General features: G+C 39.1%; 3 protein-coding genes across 3 annotated transcripts; 1 reads left to right on the top strand and 2 right to left on the bottom strand.

The window, feature by feature from the left end:
- Positions 1-188: 188 nt before the first annotated feature.
- On the bottom strand, positions 189-7,935 carry prdx3 (peroxiredoxin 3). The gene is made up of 7 exons (XM_085297496.1): positions 7,805-7,935; positions 3,151-3,262; positions 2,087-2,228; positions 1,810-1,945; positions 1,463-1,566; positions 487-652; positions 189-366 (listed from the first exon to the last, which is right to left on the bottom strand). The coding sequence occupies exons 1-7, from the start codon at positions 7,838-7,840 to the stop codon at positions 316-318; spliced, it is 747 nt and encodes a 248-aa protein (XP_085153622.1). The 5' UTR covers positions 7,841-7,935; the 3' UTR covers positions 189-315.
- A 332-nt stretch (positions 7,936-8,267) lies between these two features.
- sfxn4 (sideroflexin 4) lies at positions 8,268-12,308 on the top strand. The gene is made up of 14 exons (XM_085297495.1): positions 8,268-8,443; positions 8,541-8,606; positions 8,692-8,748; positions 8,852-8,878; positions 9,008-9,062; positions 10,426-10,451; positions 10,545-10,598; positions 10,688-10,750; positions 10,880-10,954; positions 11,048-11,138; positions 11,558-11,673; positions 11,753-11,838; positions 11,915-12,032; positions 12,112-12,308. Exons 1-14 carry the CDS (start codon positions 8,405-8,407, stop codon positions 12,187-12,189), a joined length of 951 nt encoding a protein of 316 aa, XP_085153621.1. The 5' UTR covers positions 8,268-8,404; the 3' UTR covers positions 12,190-12,308.
- A 7-nt stretch (positions 12,309-12,315) lies between these two features.
- dennd10 (DENN domain containing 10) lies at positions 12,316-17,001 on the bottom strand. The gene is made up of 10 exons (XM_085297494.1): positions 16,412-17,001; positions 16,272-16,326; positions 15,793-15,989; positions 15,605-15,684; positions 15,374-15,522; positions 14,290-14,401; positions 14,107-14,207; positions 13,867-13,974; positions 13,699-13,793; positions 12,316-13,613 (listed from the first exon to the last, which is right to left on the bottom strand). The coding sequence occupies exons 2-10, from the start codon at positions 16,315-16,317 to the stop codon at positions 13,446-13,448; spliced, it is 1,056 nt and encodes a 351-aa protein (XP_085153620.1). The 5' UTR covers positions 16,318-16,326; positions 16,412-17,001; the 3' UTR covers positions 12,316-13,445.
- Between the last annotated feature and the right edge of the window lie 397 nt (positions 17,002-17,398).

The raw sequence follows: 17,398 nt of genomic DNA, 5'->3' as shown, positions 1-17,398 counted from the left end.
TATTAAAGCATGATCTTGACTTTGATGGTAAATACTGTTGAACCTGATTAGAACAGACTACAGCATTATAGTCCTAGCTGGACCACTAAGGAGAGGCAGCTAAGATGATGAAGTTATGGCAGGAAAAATAAGACAAACATGAAGACCACTTTATTCTGTGGTCTGGTGCATTATTCAAGACAAAGAGCTGTGGTTTATAAAGCGTTTGTTTATTAGAGCATCCCGATGTTATGAGTAAATGCATATGCTAAAGTGTAAACTCAGTATATTTCTAGATTTGTACCACGTTTAAGCCTTCAATCTGCTGTGAAGTGTTCAGTTGACTTTTTCAAAGTACTCCTTGGATCCTTCTGGTGTTGGTTTGATCTGAAAAACAAACATTACAAAAACTGAGAAAGGAGGAAAAAAAAAAAGTGTATGGTATCAAATCCACATTAGCTGTTATAGCCTTGAATGGACTGAAACACAGAGCCCAGGTGTACTCACTGTTGGGGAGTGAGGGGTCCAGCTGGCCGGACACACCTCCCCGTGAGTCTCCACAAACTGGAAGGCCTTCACTAGACGAAGAGTCTCTTCAACACAGCGGCCCACTGGCAAGTCATTCACACTCATGTGCTTCACCACGCCATTTGGATCAATGATGAAGAGTCCCCTAAAGGAAAAAAACCAAAAACATCAGACATCTTTCTAAACAAGTTTAGGTCTCGATGCATGCTCAATCATCCAGGTAAGGAAATCCCAAAAGGTTGATTTTGTTCATCTGGACGTAGCATTTTCAGTGGAAGAAACATTTCGTCACTCATCCAAGTGACTTCAGGTTTCCCCAAGCTTATAAACAGTGTTAGAAGGTTCTCCCTTCAATATTGAGCAATTACATAAAAGACCAGTTACAGGCACTATTGCAACACTTGGTGATATATCTGGATAAACCCACCAAATGAGAGAAAACACACTTTAAGGCCTGTTGCATAATATTCCCTGTCTTCAAATTAAAAATACCCAGAGGACTGGGTATTTAAATCAACAATGATAACAGTAGCAGCAACATTAGTCACTTTTCCAGACATTAAAAAAAAAAAAAAAGAGCTTTTTCTAAGTTTTTTTTGGGTATAGATGACGGAGTTGTGGAACTGTGGGTGTGAATGTATGACATTTACCATTTAAAGCCTTTATACAAACTGACCATGTAAAATAAAATTTAATAAAAGACGTGAGGATAGAACTTTACAAAACAAACAGTCTGGCAGAAACATTCCTGGATGGCAAAAATCAAAGAAAAACTGTTTAATACGCTCTATAAAAAGTAATCCCCGTGATGCACGTTATCAGATTCTGTTAGGGTTCCTATTACAGCTGTGCACATTTTTACTGGTTTGTGTTTTATGTCTTTGGTCTTATATTTTAGTACTGTGAGCCAGTTGTGGACTGATAGTTGTGGTTTCACAGCGCATAATGAACTCACCTCAGAGCAATTCCTGGGCCGTCCAGCAGCACACCATAGTCTCTGGAGATCTGCTTGTTGAGATCTGAGAGCAGAGGGATGTGGATATTTCCCAAGCCTCCAGCCTGACAAAACATAAAAAGATACATGAACACAAACGCTGCATAGTGCTTCTAGTAGTGTTCGAGAAATAACAGCTTTTGCGATTATTTCACAGTACTGCAAAGTGCTGCAAGCACAACACACTGAGGTCAGTCATTTACTAAAGGCTCCTTGAAGTTCTACTTCAGAGACTGAATAGAGAACGCACAGTGATCTGAACCTTGCACCGTGTGCCGCTTACTGAATAACTATTACACTGAATGTACCTTTCGTGGCGTGTTGATCCATGCCAGGTGGGTGAAGTGAGAGTCCACAGACACTCCGACCACCTCGCAGTTGACATCGTGGAACTCGTTGGCCTTGTCGCTGAATGCGATGATTTCTGTCGGACACACAAATGTGCTGTGGTGTAACAAAAAATAAAAAGCACTTATTAAAAATCATAGCACATCTGCAGAAATACTGGAAAATCTCAGGCCATTAATGCCAACATTTTATTCACTTCTTCATCTCATGCTGAAAATTATTCTTATAAATACTCACAAATCCAGTGGGTAGAAGAAAAGGACCAGGTATTTGCCCTTGAAATCAGCGAGGCTCATGTCCTTGAACTCCCCATTGTGGACAGCTGTCCCTTTAAAAGCAGGCGCAGGCTGGGTGACAGCAGGGGCCCATCTGGAAGCGCCTGATACAGCAAAGTCAAACTCTATTTATTTATCATTTATTTATCAATATAAGATATGCAACAGTCTTCTTTTTTTGTCAATTTACCTTTGTACAGAACTGACTATAAGATGCATGCTGGATAAAACAGTAATTTATTGTAATGTCATCTGGTCAATGTTTGGCTTGACACAGACATACAAACATCTACACTGTTTATCTGGCAATGGGTGGGTGGGGTTGAGGGTGGGAAAGCAAGGCTTTTGCAGAGTGAAACACACAAACATCAAACATGACTTTAGCTGGTTTTATAGATACATCTCCCCTTTGTTTGCTGCAATGTATTTTAAGTACACAGAGCAAGAACATTAATGTTATCTAAAGAAAACCGAGTTGCAAAGTTCTGAAAAATTCAGCCGTCATACGAGTTCAAGAAAAATCAGAAATAAAAAGTCGAATCATTCTCTCACATCAATTTTATGACAGTAAGAGTATTTTTTGTCATAACTGCTGTAACAAACATGATATTACAGCAAAGCTAACATTTGAACAAATGCTTTTAGTTTATATCCACAACACTGAACACTTGAGCAGAATTTAACCAACCAGGATCAGAAATATAACAATACTGTTGATATTGCTGGAAAGTTAATTATAATGACTATAGTTTTTCCTTTTGAGTACAGCTGTAACCAACTGTTTGGTAAAACTGCCCGATATTTTATTTTGCAGAATAAGATTGATAAAAACAATATAGGGAGAAAAATGCTATCATCTTATCCTGGAAAGCAAATAACTTACTTCATTTCATCTGTAAGTTATTTGATCAGTTGACTAACTCATGATGTGTGCTATATATAAGTAGAAAACAGAAAAATCATTCTGAGCTGAATCAGGCAGTTTCATTTCTGACTGCATGCTGTGTGTTTTGGTTCTGTACATACTGGTGGAGAAACAGGATCTCTGGAGTGCAGGAGCAGTGAGGACTCTTGCAGCCCCGCAGGCTCCATGCTGACAAGCTGCTGCGACTTTCAGCCCTCCTGCTGCAACCCTCGCCTCAAAAATAAATAAAAAGACATTAATATGACATGAATAATCCATAATCTGGAAGGATATTTAGCTCTTTTAGTTATCAAGTTGCCATTTTACTAACTGCAACAATGGTTTAGGACGACTGGAACATGAAAAGGTATCAATGCTTTCAAGCTTGCAGATACATTCAAGAGTGAAAGAATTTGTCCTCTGTGAAAGGAAAATGTCCTCTAATCGTGTTTTTCATGGTTTACCTTCATTGGTAGCACCTGAGAATCTAGTGAGCAAAGGTGATTGTGGTGCTGAAAGAAAGATCCTCCAGCATTACACAAGCCTTGTTAAGAAACCTTTTAAAATGAGGTTATTTAATGAATTTGAGTTGATAAAATTAAAGGTCTAACCCAACAGTTTCTCCACACTGAACTAAACCAAGGTCTTTGTGAGTACTGCTCATTCTTTAATTACTATACTCCCACTGAGATATTCCACTGCTATGTTATATACAGATAGTACTTTATGTGAGCAGCACATCTCAATGTTCCTACTGCACATACACTGCCACCATAAATACTTCAAAAACGCATGTGCCACTCTAACTTTTTAAAGTGACTTTTCTTCCAACATAGGTTATGAATTATTTAAATGGATTTATTTTTGCGACACCGTACTGTTATATGTAGGCTACAGTGTGTTCTGGAGTAGCTTGAGGAAACATTCCCGCTGTGTGTGTGTGTGCGGAGATTCTGTCTATCAACACGCACCACCTTTAGGTAAGAAATTATTTTTTATTCAAAACTTGTTGAACGAATTGCTTAGCTGGGATATCAAAGAGAATTTCCAAAAATAGGAGGAAACTGAGGCTACACTGCCTCTGTAAGTTTCTAAGTCATCCACTTGCTTTGGCTCCCAAACGGTGAAACCGCAGCAGGGATTTTATATCAGCAAGTGCTGTTACTAACAGAAGGAAAAATAAATCACAACAAAGCTTTCTAAAGTTAGAATTTTTAGTCCATGTTATCCTCGCGCTCTGCAGTAACAGTAACGAGTGCCCTGTCCTCCACACCAAGTTTCTCTGACTCCTCCCCTCCTGCTGCAGCTGGAGCAGCTGTCTGACACTCAGTTTTTATTTCCTCATTCATATAATTGATATCAAAGCTCATACTGAAGGACACTCATCTGCAGAAGTCTGTATCTTTACGAATACTGAAATCCCTGTTAGGCATTATTGACGTTACATTTAACCTGACCATGCATCAAAGTCAGAGACAGCAATCACTGGACCTCAATGACTTTATCATCAGCTCAGAATAAAACCACATTAGCGCTCTGAACTATGCAGGCAGTTCCCCTGCAGTGACTCATTTACTGTACATCACTGTAAAAATCCCTATTAAAAAAGGCACCAGAACAAAGCCGTTTACAGCAGGGCTGTCAAAGATAACACTGGGGGTGTGTAGTATCGTGATATTTTGTTTGCTAATAATGTATCGATACAGGGACAGCAGAAATCGATATTTTGTTACAAAAAAAGTTTTTGTGGACTGGAACATGCTCTGACTTCAGAGCATGTTGATCAGCTCCTTTTTCTGAGCAAGAATTCTGACACTGTCCAAATGTGTTTAACTTTTTTTTTTATGGCAGCAATAAACATGACTTACTTATTACTTATTTTAATTTAAGACATGTTTTATTTTAATTAAGTTTAAAACTTTTTTATTTAATGTAAAATTATATTTTGTTTTAATTTACTTTCAAATTCTTCAGTTGCTGAATGGGCTGCATAGGTTTCACAAATTGCATAGTTCAGAATAGCTATAATTGTACCAGATGGTTGCATTCAGTTAAGTTGGACTAGACTGTAATACAAACCGTTCAGTTTGTCAACAATAAAACTGACTGAAATGAGAGAAAGACTGAATGTGAGACTTTGTTATTAGATAAAATGAATATTGATAAAGTTTACCTTTATGTACAGAATCTGAATATCGCAAAATATTTTTTAAAAAATTGCAATAATATCGTATTGTGCGTTAAGTATTGTGATAATATCGTATTGTGGGCTGTATGGTGATTCCCACCTCTAAATAACACCCAGCAAAGACTCCAATCTGGTCGCTAGGCACCTTTGGAAAATGTGGATTTTGGATTTTTACACTACAACTTAAGTAACAGACATTGCGTAATTAACCTCTGTTACTTGAGTAAAGGATAAAAAATTAAATGGCCCTATAGATAAATGTCTTTATTTACAGAAACAAACAACAAAAAAGACATTTTCTATAAATTAACAAAAACTTTGTATTATAATTACAGGGCAGTCTAGGCCATGATCTACAACAATTTTAAATGCGATTTTCAACATGTATTTTTTACAATTTAAACCTAAAAAGTTGTGCTGACCGATTTCGTTCATTTCGTTTCACTTACTACAAAAAAGAGAAAAAAAAAGAAAAAAAGCTTTATAATGTGGAGAAAATATATTTGCACGTTGAATTTGTAGTTAAACTTCTTTAAGCTCCTAGGACCTGGCGTCCACATATGTGGACATCACATTTTGGGTTATTTAAACTAAAATACTCAATTTTGCTCTACATGGGCCTGATATCCACTTACGAGGACATTATATTGCTACTGTTCTATCAAATTTTAAAATGAATATCCTCATATGTAGCTCTTATTTTTCTTAAAAACAAAAATAAGGTAAAATAAATAAATAAATTTGGTAATTCTTTGTTTTTACATTCGTCAGGCCCCAATATGCCCAAATATCAAAGAGAAATTAAAAATTCATGTCGTGGAAGAGTTTGGGTCTTAGGAGGTTAAACTGTAAAATAGGAATTTCTTTGATGTGGCCCATGTAAGATCAAAGTGGACTGTATGTGGCTCATGATGTAAGATTAGTTTGACATCGCTGGTTTACAGCCTGCAAAGAATCAACCACTATGATGCGTCTGAAACTTTTCTGTATGGTTTCCTTTTTTAAGACTCCACATAAATCAGTTTATGTGTAGAAGTACAACATGTGGAAGCTATTCTAATGAGTCAGACAGCAAACAGTGGCTGAGGCTTCCAGAAAGGGACCCTCATCCCCACCAGCATAAACTATATTTAAGAAAAAAAAAGAAAAAAAAAAAGGAGAACAAAAAGGACAAAGCAAAAATAGATTTACACCACCGAGATAGAGGATCATCGTTGTTAATGCTAATGTCTGCCATGTGCCAAATGTTACTGATTGTGCACGTTTTCTGCTGTAAGAGTTGTTAAACCTGTAGACTGATGGAAAGGGTGGGGACCGTAACGTTGCACTACTAGGTAAACTGCACTAATATGCTCTCACTGAACACTGTCATCCAGCTGTAGCAGGTTAGACATGCAAACAAACGGCTGATAATGAGCCGGCTAAAACAACAACAGCTGGTCATAAGCCAACATTATGCCAGCTCGAGTTCCATCTGATAAATATGTTGATTACATTCTCACATTGTATGGGAGTTTATTCACTAAATGTCTGTCCAACAATGTTACATCCACTCCAAAGAAAGTTTCACTAATGATGGCTAACTGCAGCAAAATCATCGGTGCTTGCTGACATAAAGGTTCAGGATAGTCTCAACAACTCGCGTCAGTATTGCTTTCAAATAGAAGTGAGCTTCACTGACTAATCGACTTGCTTCAGACTACTTTCAAAGTTTTACAGCCTTCTCCAGAGTAAATGGACATAGATATACCACAACTGAGGTAAACAGTCACTAAGATATACAGCAGCCAGATTTGGTTGTCCTACAGCGCCCAACATAGCTAGGATTATGCACTTATATTGGGAGGGGTTGGAAAGCAGGATCTACTGACATCTAGTGGTGAGATTTTATACACCATACCTTTAAAGTAAAAACTGGGGCTCTTGAAGCATGTGGACTGCAGAATAAAATTCAACAACAGCTCAATCACGCAAAACAAACTGCCTTAATATTGAACACAATTCAGCCCCAGCTTTGTTGCCATTCATACAAATAATAATAATAAATCTATATTAGTCATGGCCTACAAAGTGAACACAGCAGTTGCCTACAGGTGGTAATTATTATCATACTAAATTTGAACCTCTGCTGTGTTCCCGCCTTCCTTTCTTTAAGACTTTGTGTAATTAATGGGATTAATTGCAAGTGAGCTTCTTTTTTTAATTTTTTTTTATCTTAATACAAGGCAACTCAGTTCATAACTTTGACCCTGCTTACCATAGAAAATTCTAGCACAATGCATCAAGATGGCGAAATTAACGTTTCTATATAAGACACGAACGTCATTTTTTAAGGTTTTGTTTAGGTATACCACAACTCCACTCATCGCTCTTCTTATGAAGCGAGGCTTGCGCAGTTGCCGCGGGTTGACACCGGTGTCAGTTGGTGCTCAGGTTCAAATGTGCAGCACACACAACATAAATGCGGAGGACAATTTTTCATTTATTTATTTATTTTAATCAATACCTGCTATCAACACTGACTAATGACTTATGTGCAACAGCGCGAATAACAAATGCAAAGTAACGTTATATAAAGTTGCACTTACAGAGGTCCTGAGCAGTTTTCCGATGGTGGCTGCCATTTTGGATTATGTCACTGGAGGCACGGTTGAGCAGGTTATTACACACGTGCTCAATTCCAACCTCTCCTTTGAAGGAAAAACTATAAAAATAAATGAATTGTATTAATATTTTGCCAGCTCAATTTATCGAATATGCCGACCATAAAACGTATTTTGTGACAAATTATGGCGCATAAAGAAAATGCTAAAGTCACGTTACCTTCAGGTACAGCTCGTAATATTTAGGCAAAAATATTTTAAGTGAGCGAAACACGAAGCTGATATTTTTTTTCTTTTTAATTTAAATTGTGTTTGTTTGACCGTAAAAATGCTAAATTGGTCGTTGCGGTCTCTGTTGAACACGCTGAGCAGAAAGCCACTAGGAAAAAAAAACGCGACGCCTGATATATCCCACATCCCTGAATGTAGCATAAACCTTTGCGAACACGTGACTGGTGGCGGAAGTTGAGTCTAATTAGAAGTTGACCTCAAAAGCATGAGAAATGCATGCTTGTAGGCGATGTACTGTAATAGTGTCACTGTGAGTGATTTAATTTATGAAACGTGAATGTACTCGTTGTTCTAATGGATCCTAACCTGTTGTACTGGAAAGCAGAGGGACAGGTAACGGTGCACAGCATGCATAGCATCACCTCTCACAGTTACCATGGAATTGGTTTCTTTCGTGCTTTTTCATGACTACACTTTTCCTGTTTTACAGTCTTTCCTCCGTCGACTGAAGATCTGGGTTAATCTCCTTAATCCAACCCTCCTGCTCTCATCTGACGTGAGTAGCAACCACTGCAGTGATCCGATATTATGGGATGAGTGGAAAATACCTGATGTTTACCTTGTGATTTTGCTCCCCGCAGCCTGAGATACAAAAGGCTCACTCTCTCCTTGGAAGCGGAGAAAAATTAAATGAAAAGGTCAGATTATGTTGAAGGATCTGAGTGCACAGTGGTCACGTACACAACACTGTGAACCTGCTGCAGGTTGTTTTACTTCTCTTTCTTTCATTTTCTCTACTAGGATGAAGCTGCACTGACCATCTCACTTGTAAGTCTTGCAAGAAGTGACCCTAAATTAAGATTTCCTCGCTATCAGTCTTATTAAAGTATTGTTAAGTGGAAGGAGCTATGTTGTGCAGATGTGATTTAAAGGAGGATGACCACTTTGCCTCCACAGTCATCTGTCCACCCTGATTCTGGGGCTGCTCTTCCCCTAATTTTTCGGCCGCCAGGTAACATACTTTTACAAGTGTTGTTTACAAGTTTCCATACATACAGTTGCAGTGTGATCAGTTCATATGTGTGATAACAAAGATTTAAACGGTTGTTAAAGATGTTACAAAGGCTGCAGGTTTTCCAGATAAACACCTGTAAGTTCAAACAGCAATCAGCTGTGTTTTTTCCCATGTGTATTCCTGAAGCATTAAAATAGACCTGTTAGACTTTTCCATATTTTATCTCCAAAGAAAAACTTTGGTCATGTGTTATATGAGATAAAGTTTCAAATAACAAGGTTAACATGTATAACATATATATATAAGTAACCTGCGTGATCAGGTAGAAGAAAAGGAGCTTAAGAAGGGGGGGGGGGAATGGGATGAAAATAACCTGTGTCAGATTGATGGGCTGCACCAGGGTCCATTATGTCTGTGAATTAAATGAAAGCTACCCTAGTAGAATCCAAGTAAATGGGCACAATAGCAGTCCATATCTATATATTGTGCAATGAAAAAGGATAATGAATGCAACAATATTTCAAAACATGCAGCTTTCTTGTGATTTCTTTAAGTAGTCTTCAGGAATAGTTCTCCAGGCTTCATGAAGGACATTCAAAGCTCTTCTTTGGATGTTGGCTGCCTTTTCTTCTGTTCTCTGTCAAGATGATCCCACACTGCTTCAATAATGTTGAGGTCCAGGCTCTGGGGAGGCCAATCCATGACCGATAGCGTTCCACTGTGTGGTTTTTTTTTTTGTTTTTTTTTTTTTGTTTTTTTCTATCCAAGTATGCTGCACTGCACTAGCAGTGTGTTTGCAAGGTGGAACTCAAATGAACTCCAGTCTTATCCCTATGTTTCTTCCTGACAGCCACCTCCCATTGAGACCATTTCTGATGAGGCTTTGGTGAGCAGTAGATGGGTCCACACACACACACACACACACACACACACACACACACACACCTTTCAGGTACTCCTCGTCTGCTGTAGTTTTTTTTTTTTTTTTTTTTTTTGACTGTCTGTTGTGTCTACACATAACAATCGTTCATCCCTTAAGTTAAATGTCCTTTTATGCTTGAATGATTCAGAACAGTCCTCTGAAAATGGTCAGGTACAACGAAAGAACAGAAAATGAGTGTGAAAGCAGCTGATGTCCAAAGAAAAACTTTGAAAGACGTTTAGAAAGCCTGCAGAACTATTCCTCAAAAGCACTTAAAACACTTCTAAATAATAAAATAAACTGTCTCCTTACAATAAAAATATATATTTTTAAAAACACAAACAAGGTGCGGCTCAAGACTTTTGCACAGTGCTGTATATCGCTGAAAGAGTTTTACAGGAGATTCTGATGAGTTCATGTCCACCTGCTTCTTTTCAGCATTTCTTCCTATATCAGGACCTTTGGTAGGTGTCTTCTCCTTTATCTATAGATAGATAGATAGATAGAGATATAGAACTTTTTTTTTCAAAAGGAAGTTTATTTATTTAATTTCACAGGTTGTTGCCAGTCTTTTGCCACACAGCACTGTGAAACCTGCTCTGTTTTGGCAGGTAACAAAGCATATTGATGAGATTGATAAATATATATATTAGACATGAACAAAGTAACTAATGGCAAATATTCCACTGCACTCTTTCAGTTTCTGCTGCAGAGTTACAGTGCTGGGTTCAATTATGCAAACAGAAATTCTTCATCAGAGCAGGTAAAGTGTTTAGATCAGGCTATTTTCATTTATGAGCTGATTGTGTGATCAAATAGCTCAATCATTTTTTTTTAAAGTGTCTTTTCTCTAATCTCGAGCCCTCCCTCTGTTTCTGCACTTATCTCCCAGCACCAGGGGTACAACATTTCTCTGAAGCAGCTTCTGTTGATCACTGGTACAGTCTCCTATACAACATGTGCAGGGGTGTGTGCATTTTGATTATGGAAATCGTAACCGTAATGCCTCAAGTAAACTTTTGGTTTTTCAGTCATTGCTACTTTGTATCTTCTGTTTCAGGCCCTCCCTCAGATTTTTATCAACAGACTAGGTTTAAGAAGCTCAGCAGTGCAGACTTTCTTTAGGTCAATATTACCAATCCCTCTCTCAGGTAAGTTCTGTGTGCTGAATACAAGCTGCTGTGCTTACTGCATAAATAGTATTGTGGAGACTCGTACAGTAGAAATCATCCCAATGCAGACACTGTATTTAAAGTTTGCATTTTAGGTTTCTATTAGAGTAGCTTTGCATGATTTACAGTTCAGAATAATCCTTATGTATTTTACACTTAGCTTTGCAGACCCTCTGTCTGAAACAAGCTGCTCTGCTTTTAAAGTAACTTTCTTCTTATCCTGATTGGCTTCCTCTTGCCAAATGAAGGTTTAGCAGGTGGTATGAGCTCACATATTTGCCTGGGAAGACCATATTGGGGATAATAGGAAAAAAATGAAGCCTGAGCCTATTGGTACCCTAAAAGAGCAAATAAACTAGCATACTTTCAGCTCTGCAATGTTGTTTTACTCTCCTCAGCTACTCTGGCTTTCTTCAATGTGTTAACTGTAAGAAGTGAGGAGTCAGAAACTGGCATCCAAGTGTTTGATCACAATGGAAATCCTGTTGGCATGTCCAAAGCAGCAGGAGAAAAGGTATTTTTAAATTAAAAAAAGAAAAATCCGTAATTTCAGTGAAATCTTGATGTAGTAAAGATCTTTCCTTTTTTGTGAGGCTGTGTGGGAGACTGCCTTGTCAAGAGCGGCACTGTTCGGTATGACCGCCGCCGTTCCTAATCTGCTGGTGCTACTCATGAAAAGGTCAGCCTTTTGTTAAAGCCGTCTTTAACACCCTCCGAATAAAATCAGGTTTGACCGAATAGATTTTTCTTTACAGGGTGAGACCCTTCCAGAGGAACTCTCTGCTTGTCGCTCCTCTCCGACACATAAGCACCGCGCTCGTCCTTGGCCTGATGATTCCCGTTTCATTCAGTCTCTTTCCACAGCTGGGAACGGTAAGGGTCGGGGTCCTCCTCTGCTCTCAGGTTTTGTTTTGCTTTCTTGAACTTAGCTGACACTGACCTTGTTTTGCAGATAAAGAGGGAGCAGTTGGAGGAGGAGCTGCAGGCTGCAGCAATTGGGAGACATTTATTCTACCACAGAGGACTCTGAAAAGCAGCTTTAGATAGAAGACACACAATCCACTGACACATGTTCCACAAACTGCAGAGAGCATGACAGGAACAACCACCACATCACACACACACCCCAAAATAAAGAGTTTATTTAAAGCAACAGTTTACTTTCTGATAGAAATTTATTTCACTTTGAGTATTAGTTGGATTTATAGATATAGCAAATATTACACATTTTCATGAAAATATATTTTCAAAGTTGCACGAGCCTATGTGTTACCGTCACCTGAAATACTGCAATGTGGTGGAAAATGGATTCAACCGTACAACAATGGCGCTAACGACACTGATTTAGAAGAGTGGAGAGAAAAAAACAGCTTGGAAAATAAGACGTGTAATTAAATACAAGTGAGTCAGTGTGGGAATGGAAGCATTAATCGTTATTTAATCAGCTCAAGACTGAAGTGGAAGCTGTTAGTACAACTCTGAAAATTCCCCACCGCACAACAGTTTACTTCTGTTTCAGCTGTGCGCGGCGCTAATGCTGTTAGCAAAATAGAAAATGTGACATTCCTTTAAAAGAAAAACAAGAATCTACAAGTTGTGCAGTGTCTGCTACACTTGTAATCTGATTTCCCCGCACAGCAAAGTTTCTATCAGCTAAATCGGTAATTGCAAAACCTGCACACACATGTGACAGTACAAAGTGAGTACCCAGCCATGAACAAGCTTTGTGACGTTTGGAGTTGCTGCGTTGCACCGTGAACAGGAAGCCAACGTGTGGGAAAACGCTCTGATGGAAAATCACTGCTCGTTGTTTCTGCTCTACAAACTCCAAGTCAACAGCTGCGGCGCTTTTCCCCTCATACCTGTTACTGTTAAGGGATAAAACTTGCATTGTTTTACATTTTCAGCAAATCCCACATAAAGACCATCGTTTCAGATTACTCAAAAACTCAAGCAGCTGTGCACTGAGGTCTACACCTCAGGCAGCAGCCAGTCTGTTCACATTGTGTGTTGATATTTTTAATAACTCGAGCTGTAGATTAATTTAGTTTCTGCTAAAAAACATTAATTATCACCAAACTAATCCTTTCATTGCTCCCATTATTGGTATGTGAGTCCCATGATGTATTAGATAAGCAGTGCACCATAAAATCTGATGCTAGGGACACTTTTCTTCCTTGTATTAACAGTGTGCCATTTAAAAAAAACAAAAAAAAAAACGTAATGATCCCAACAGTGAGTCCATGCTGCGGATGGTAACCTGCAGTAGAGTGTTTGAAAACAGCTTTATATCCTCAAGAGCTGCTCTGCAGCTGCCAAATGAAAGAGGAAGTTCTCCGTCGCTGGAGGGAAATGACGCTGCTTTAAACCTTCCAGTGTGATTTTAGAGTCTTCACACTCATCAGCAAGAGCAACCAGGTTAGCGAGGATCTCTTTAGTCTTGACAGAAATGTCCTGCAGATGAAGGGCACATTAGATTTAAGACTAGGTTTCTTGCAGCTGACGCTTTCCTGTCCGGTGTTTTTAACTACGTTCTTACCTTGATCACCTGACTGTCTGACTTCTCTGCGTCCTCCGCAGACTGCACGATGAGTTGGCCGATGTCCTTGTGCAACTTCCCCATAGCCATGGCTTCTGTTGTGAGAGACTCAGCATCAGTCTGAGAGAATCAAAGCAACATATTGCTCTCTCTTTGAACGCATGCTACCTTTAGCACTCTGGGATACTGTGATGGTGCTGTCTGGGAGGTTCACAAACACATCAAACAAATCCATTCTGTTGCTCACTTCCGGATTTACAAACCCTGCTATGTATCCTGTGGAGGAAGCAAACATATTGGAGCATTAATAATTCACCCATTCACCCCAGTCATGGCAGTGCAGATAGTTGCTAAGCTGCGTGATGAGTTTTCTGTTAATTACACAGATAAACCAGTAGGCAGCCTCACCGGGGCATTTCTTTAAATCCTCCAGTTCAGCATCACTCAGGTGGACGTACGGGTGGAGGATGGACCAGTCTTTCCTGTGCCACACGAGAGCCGGCAGAACTCTGAGAGACAAACAGAGAAAAGAGTTACCCACACAACACAATTATGTCCACTATGATATGATTATGAAAGTCTTAAATTCACCTCGTGAACTCCAGCAACGCCTCAATCCGAGGGTGATGGACAACAATCCGCTTCTTCAGCATCAAGGCTGTATACAGGATGATGGTCTCCATCCCGAACTGAGACACCACATCTGAGACAAGAGCAAAAACATGGTCGAAGATTTGAGATCTTGTGACTTTTTCCACTAACAGCTAACATTTTAAAATGTTCAATGAATTAATTAAAAAAAGCTGTACATCAACTAAAAATGGATATAATAATTACTTAGATGCCAAACTGCATTTGCATAACGTTTTCCTGCCGTCCCCAGCTATTCATTTATTGTTATGCCCGTGTAAAAAAACTTTTTCACGAGACTGTGTGGAGACGTGATTAAGTACACCTCATCATTCGGTAGCTCGTGCGACCACTTTAAACAGCAATAACATAAACTCATAATTTTCTCTCTGATTTCATCAGTCTCTAACAACACTAGAGGCATTGTGGACCAGTCTTCTTTACAACATAGCTTCAGTTCATTGACGTTTTACAGTCAGTCATTTATGCACAGCTCTTTTAAGGAAAACTTCAGCTATCAGACAGATGGGCCTCTTTGGTATACAGGGGAATTCTGGTCGACTCAATGACTGTAACGTGCACTTCTGGAAGGATTGTGGTATTGTGTTAACACACGCCTCAATGCTCCAGACCAGCAAACTGACAAAACTTCTGCTTTTATAGAGGTTCTCACACTTAACAATGATAAGTTAATCAAGTACATTTGATTAGCTGCACCTGGGTACCCTCTTATTAAAGCGGTAAGTTTATTAGATTTTCTCAGGACTGCATAAGGTTGTAAGAAAACTTTCATTTTCATGTGAAGTATCAGCTGACCCTGATATGTTTTACTTCCTAAAAACCTCCAGTAACAGTGGGGGTTTCTAATAAGAGCTAAAAAGCATGAATTCTTTGCTTTTAAAAAGTTCAAATAGTGTTTGGCCACAACAAAACAAATGAAACAAATAACAAAAATCTTAAATAGCAGATTTGTGTACACAGGAAAGTCCGGGAAAGGTGTTCAGTATTTTTATGTGTGTTCCTCTTTACAAACGTGAAGTCCTACCTTTGACTGAACCTGCCAAGTAGGCTTTCCGAACATCGTAGTCCTTAATGAGAAACGAGCCGTTTTCGTCGCTCTGACAGATTCCTTTGGTGAGGACGGTGATGTAGGCTTCCATCATTTTCACCGGACTTCCATGTTTGACATACATCCTGAGAAATAAATGTAACTGTGTGAGTTCAGCCCAAAGCACAAAGACATAAGGTGATGCTTCGTATTCATAAAGACTGTCACCTGCAGAGTATTCTACTGAGTGCAGCATATTTCTCAGGGTTGAAGTCTTTTGCTGTAACAACTACTGAAAAATGAGTGACCTTGACGAAGAGAAAGAGAGACATTAAAGAAATGCTCATCTATGGAGGGATGGAGATATTATATGTGACAAAAAGGATAAAGCTAATGCCTGGATAAAGACACCTTACCTTGTTTAGTGCTGTCGGCTCCTGTACTTCCATTGTAGTAATGTAATACCAGGTACGGGAGAACTGACCAAACACAAAAGTGTGAAAGTCACGGCCATCGTGTGTCAGGCAGCACTTGCTGAGCAGGACTTCCCTTAGTTCGTCGCCCACAGATGGATAGCACCACACCCACAAAGTGTCTCCATTCACATCTTTCTCTGAAGGAGGGGAAATAAAAGCAACATGTAGCAACATTTAGCATGTCAGGAGAAAGAAATGCATTCAGACTGGACTTTCAGGGTCTTCTAAGAGCATCACTGGAGGCGCTCAGGAACCCATCCAGAGCCATTCAGGTTGAACATGCAGGAGCAATAAACCAGTGAGGGGACATTCTCGGATCACAATAGTATCATGTGATTGTCCTGCATGTTCAGCGGATCTGAGACGCCGACTTCGCTTAAAAAAAAAGACAAAAGAACGACTTCCTAACCGAAACTTACCGATTAATCCCACGCTTAACATAAGCTGCGTTTCAGTCGTTGCCATATTCCATACCTGAAACAGTTCATAAGCACAAGTTAACTGGAGAGCAGCCACCGGGCGTCTTCTTCTGCGGACATAGTTGTAACAGGAAAGTTACCTTGAGAGTTCATGCGAGATCAGAATGCCAGAGAGCGATGCTGGATGGGTTTAATGGGACAGAAAGTGGGCTAAAACTTGCCAGCAGTCTGATTCAGAAGATTTCTGCTGCTGTCAACAAACATTTCCCCTCTCTCTCTCTGCGAAGCTGCTTCCCTCTTCCGGGACAGGAGGGCTGTGCAGGGAGGAGCTACGCAGCTCACAGCCAATCACAGCAGCCGTAACGGTGCGTTCATGGTAACTCACAAAATGCAAGTAATGTTCACGGACGGCAGGAAAATATAAATTTGAAATTTTATGAATTCATAGCATTTCACATTATGATGTGATAGAAAAGTCTGCGTTTTCACGTAATCTGTAGCACAGATATATGTTTTTGAAAGTAAAACAGTCAAAATAAAACCAAGATTGCTTTTAAGATTGCATTCTGTACTGTAAGTGGCAATATTGGACTGGCAGTGGAGCACATTCTCTAACATAATGATTATATTTATACAGCTAATAATTGTATTCTATTTAGCTTTAAATTATCATTTTTATGTTACTTATAGAGCTACTTTTAATTTTGTCATATTCCGTTTTACTGAGTTATTTGACTTTGTTTAGCTATTGTTTCATGGTTTTATTGGTTGTGTTTACTCTTTGCTACCTATGCACGGGAATTTACGAACTTGGTAGATAAACTGGGCTCTATCTTATCTTATTTCACACGCATTGATTGAATTGATCTTTTTTGAGTTAATGTTTTTCTGAATAGTACTTGAAGGTACCATTGGGGGGAGCACATACGGGAACCTTGTACCATCAGAGTTGCCAGGTTTGATTAAAGCCCTCACTTGGGAAGTTTAGATTATGCATTGCTATTCTACGTTCTAAAATGGACCAGTGACTTCAGACGGCCACTGGTGCTAACGCTATAGAAACTTTCATAAAAGCACAAGAGTTACAAGTTATTTCCCGTTTTAAATTGTATCATTTTAATGATCAT

The sequence above is a fragment of the Mchenga conophoros genome, linkage group LG13 (assembly GCF_057382185.1).
Source record: "Mchenga conophoros isolate Kocher_MC1m ecotype Shallow Benthic linkage group LG13, M_conophoros_male_GT1.1, whole genome shotgun sequence".
NCBI classification, from domain to species: Eukaryota; Metazoa; Chordata; class Actinopteri; order Cichliformes; family Cichlidae; genus Mchenga; species Mchenga conophoros.
The sequence above is the reverse complement of the archived record's forward strand: the minus strand, read 5'-3'. Positions and strand labels throughout refer to the sequence as shown.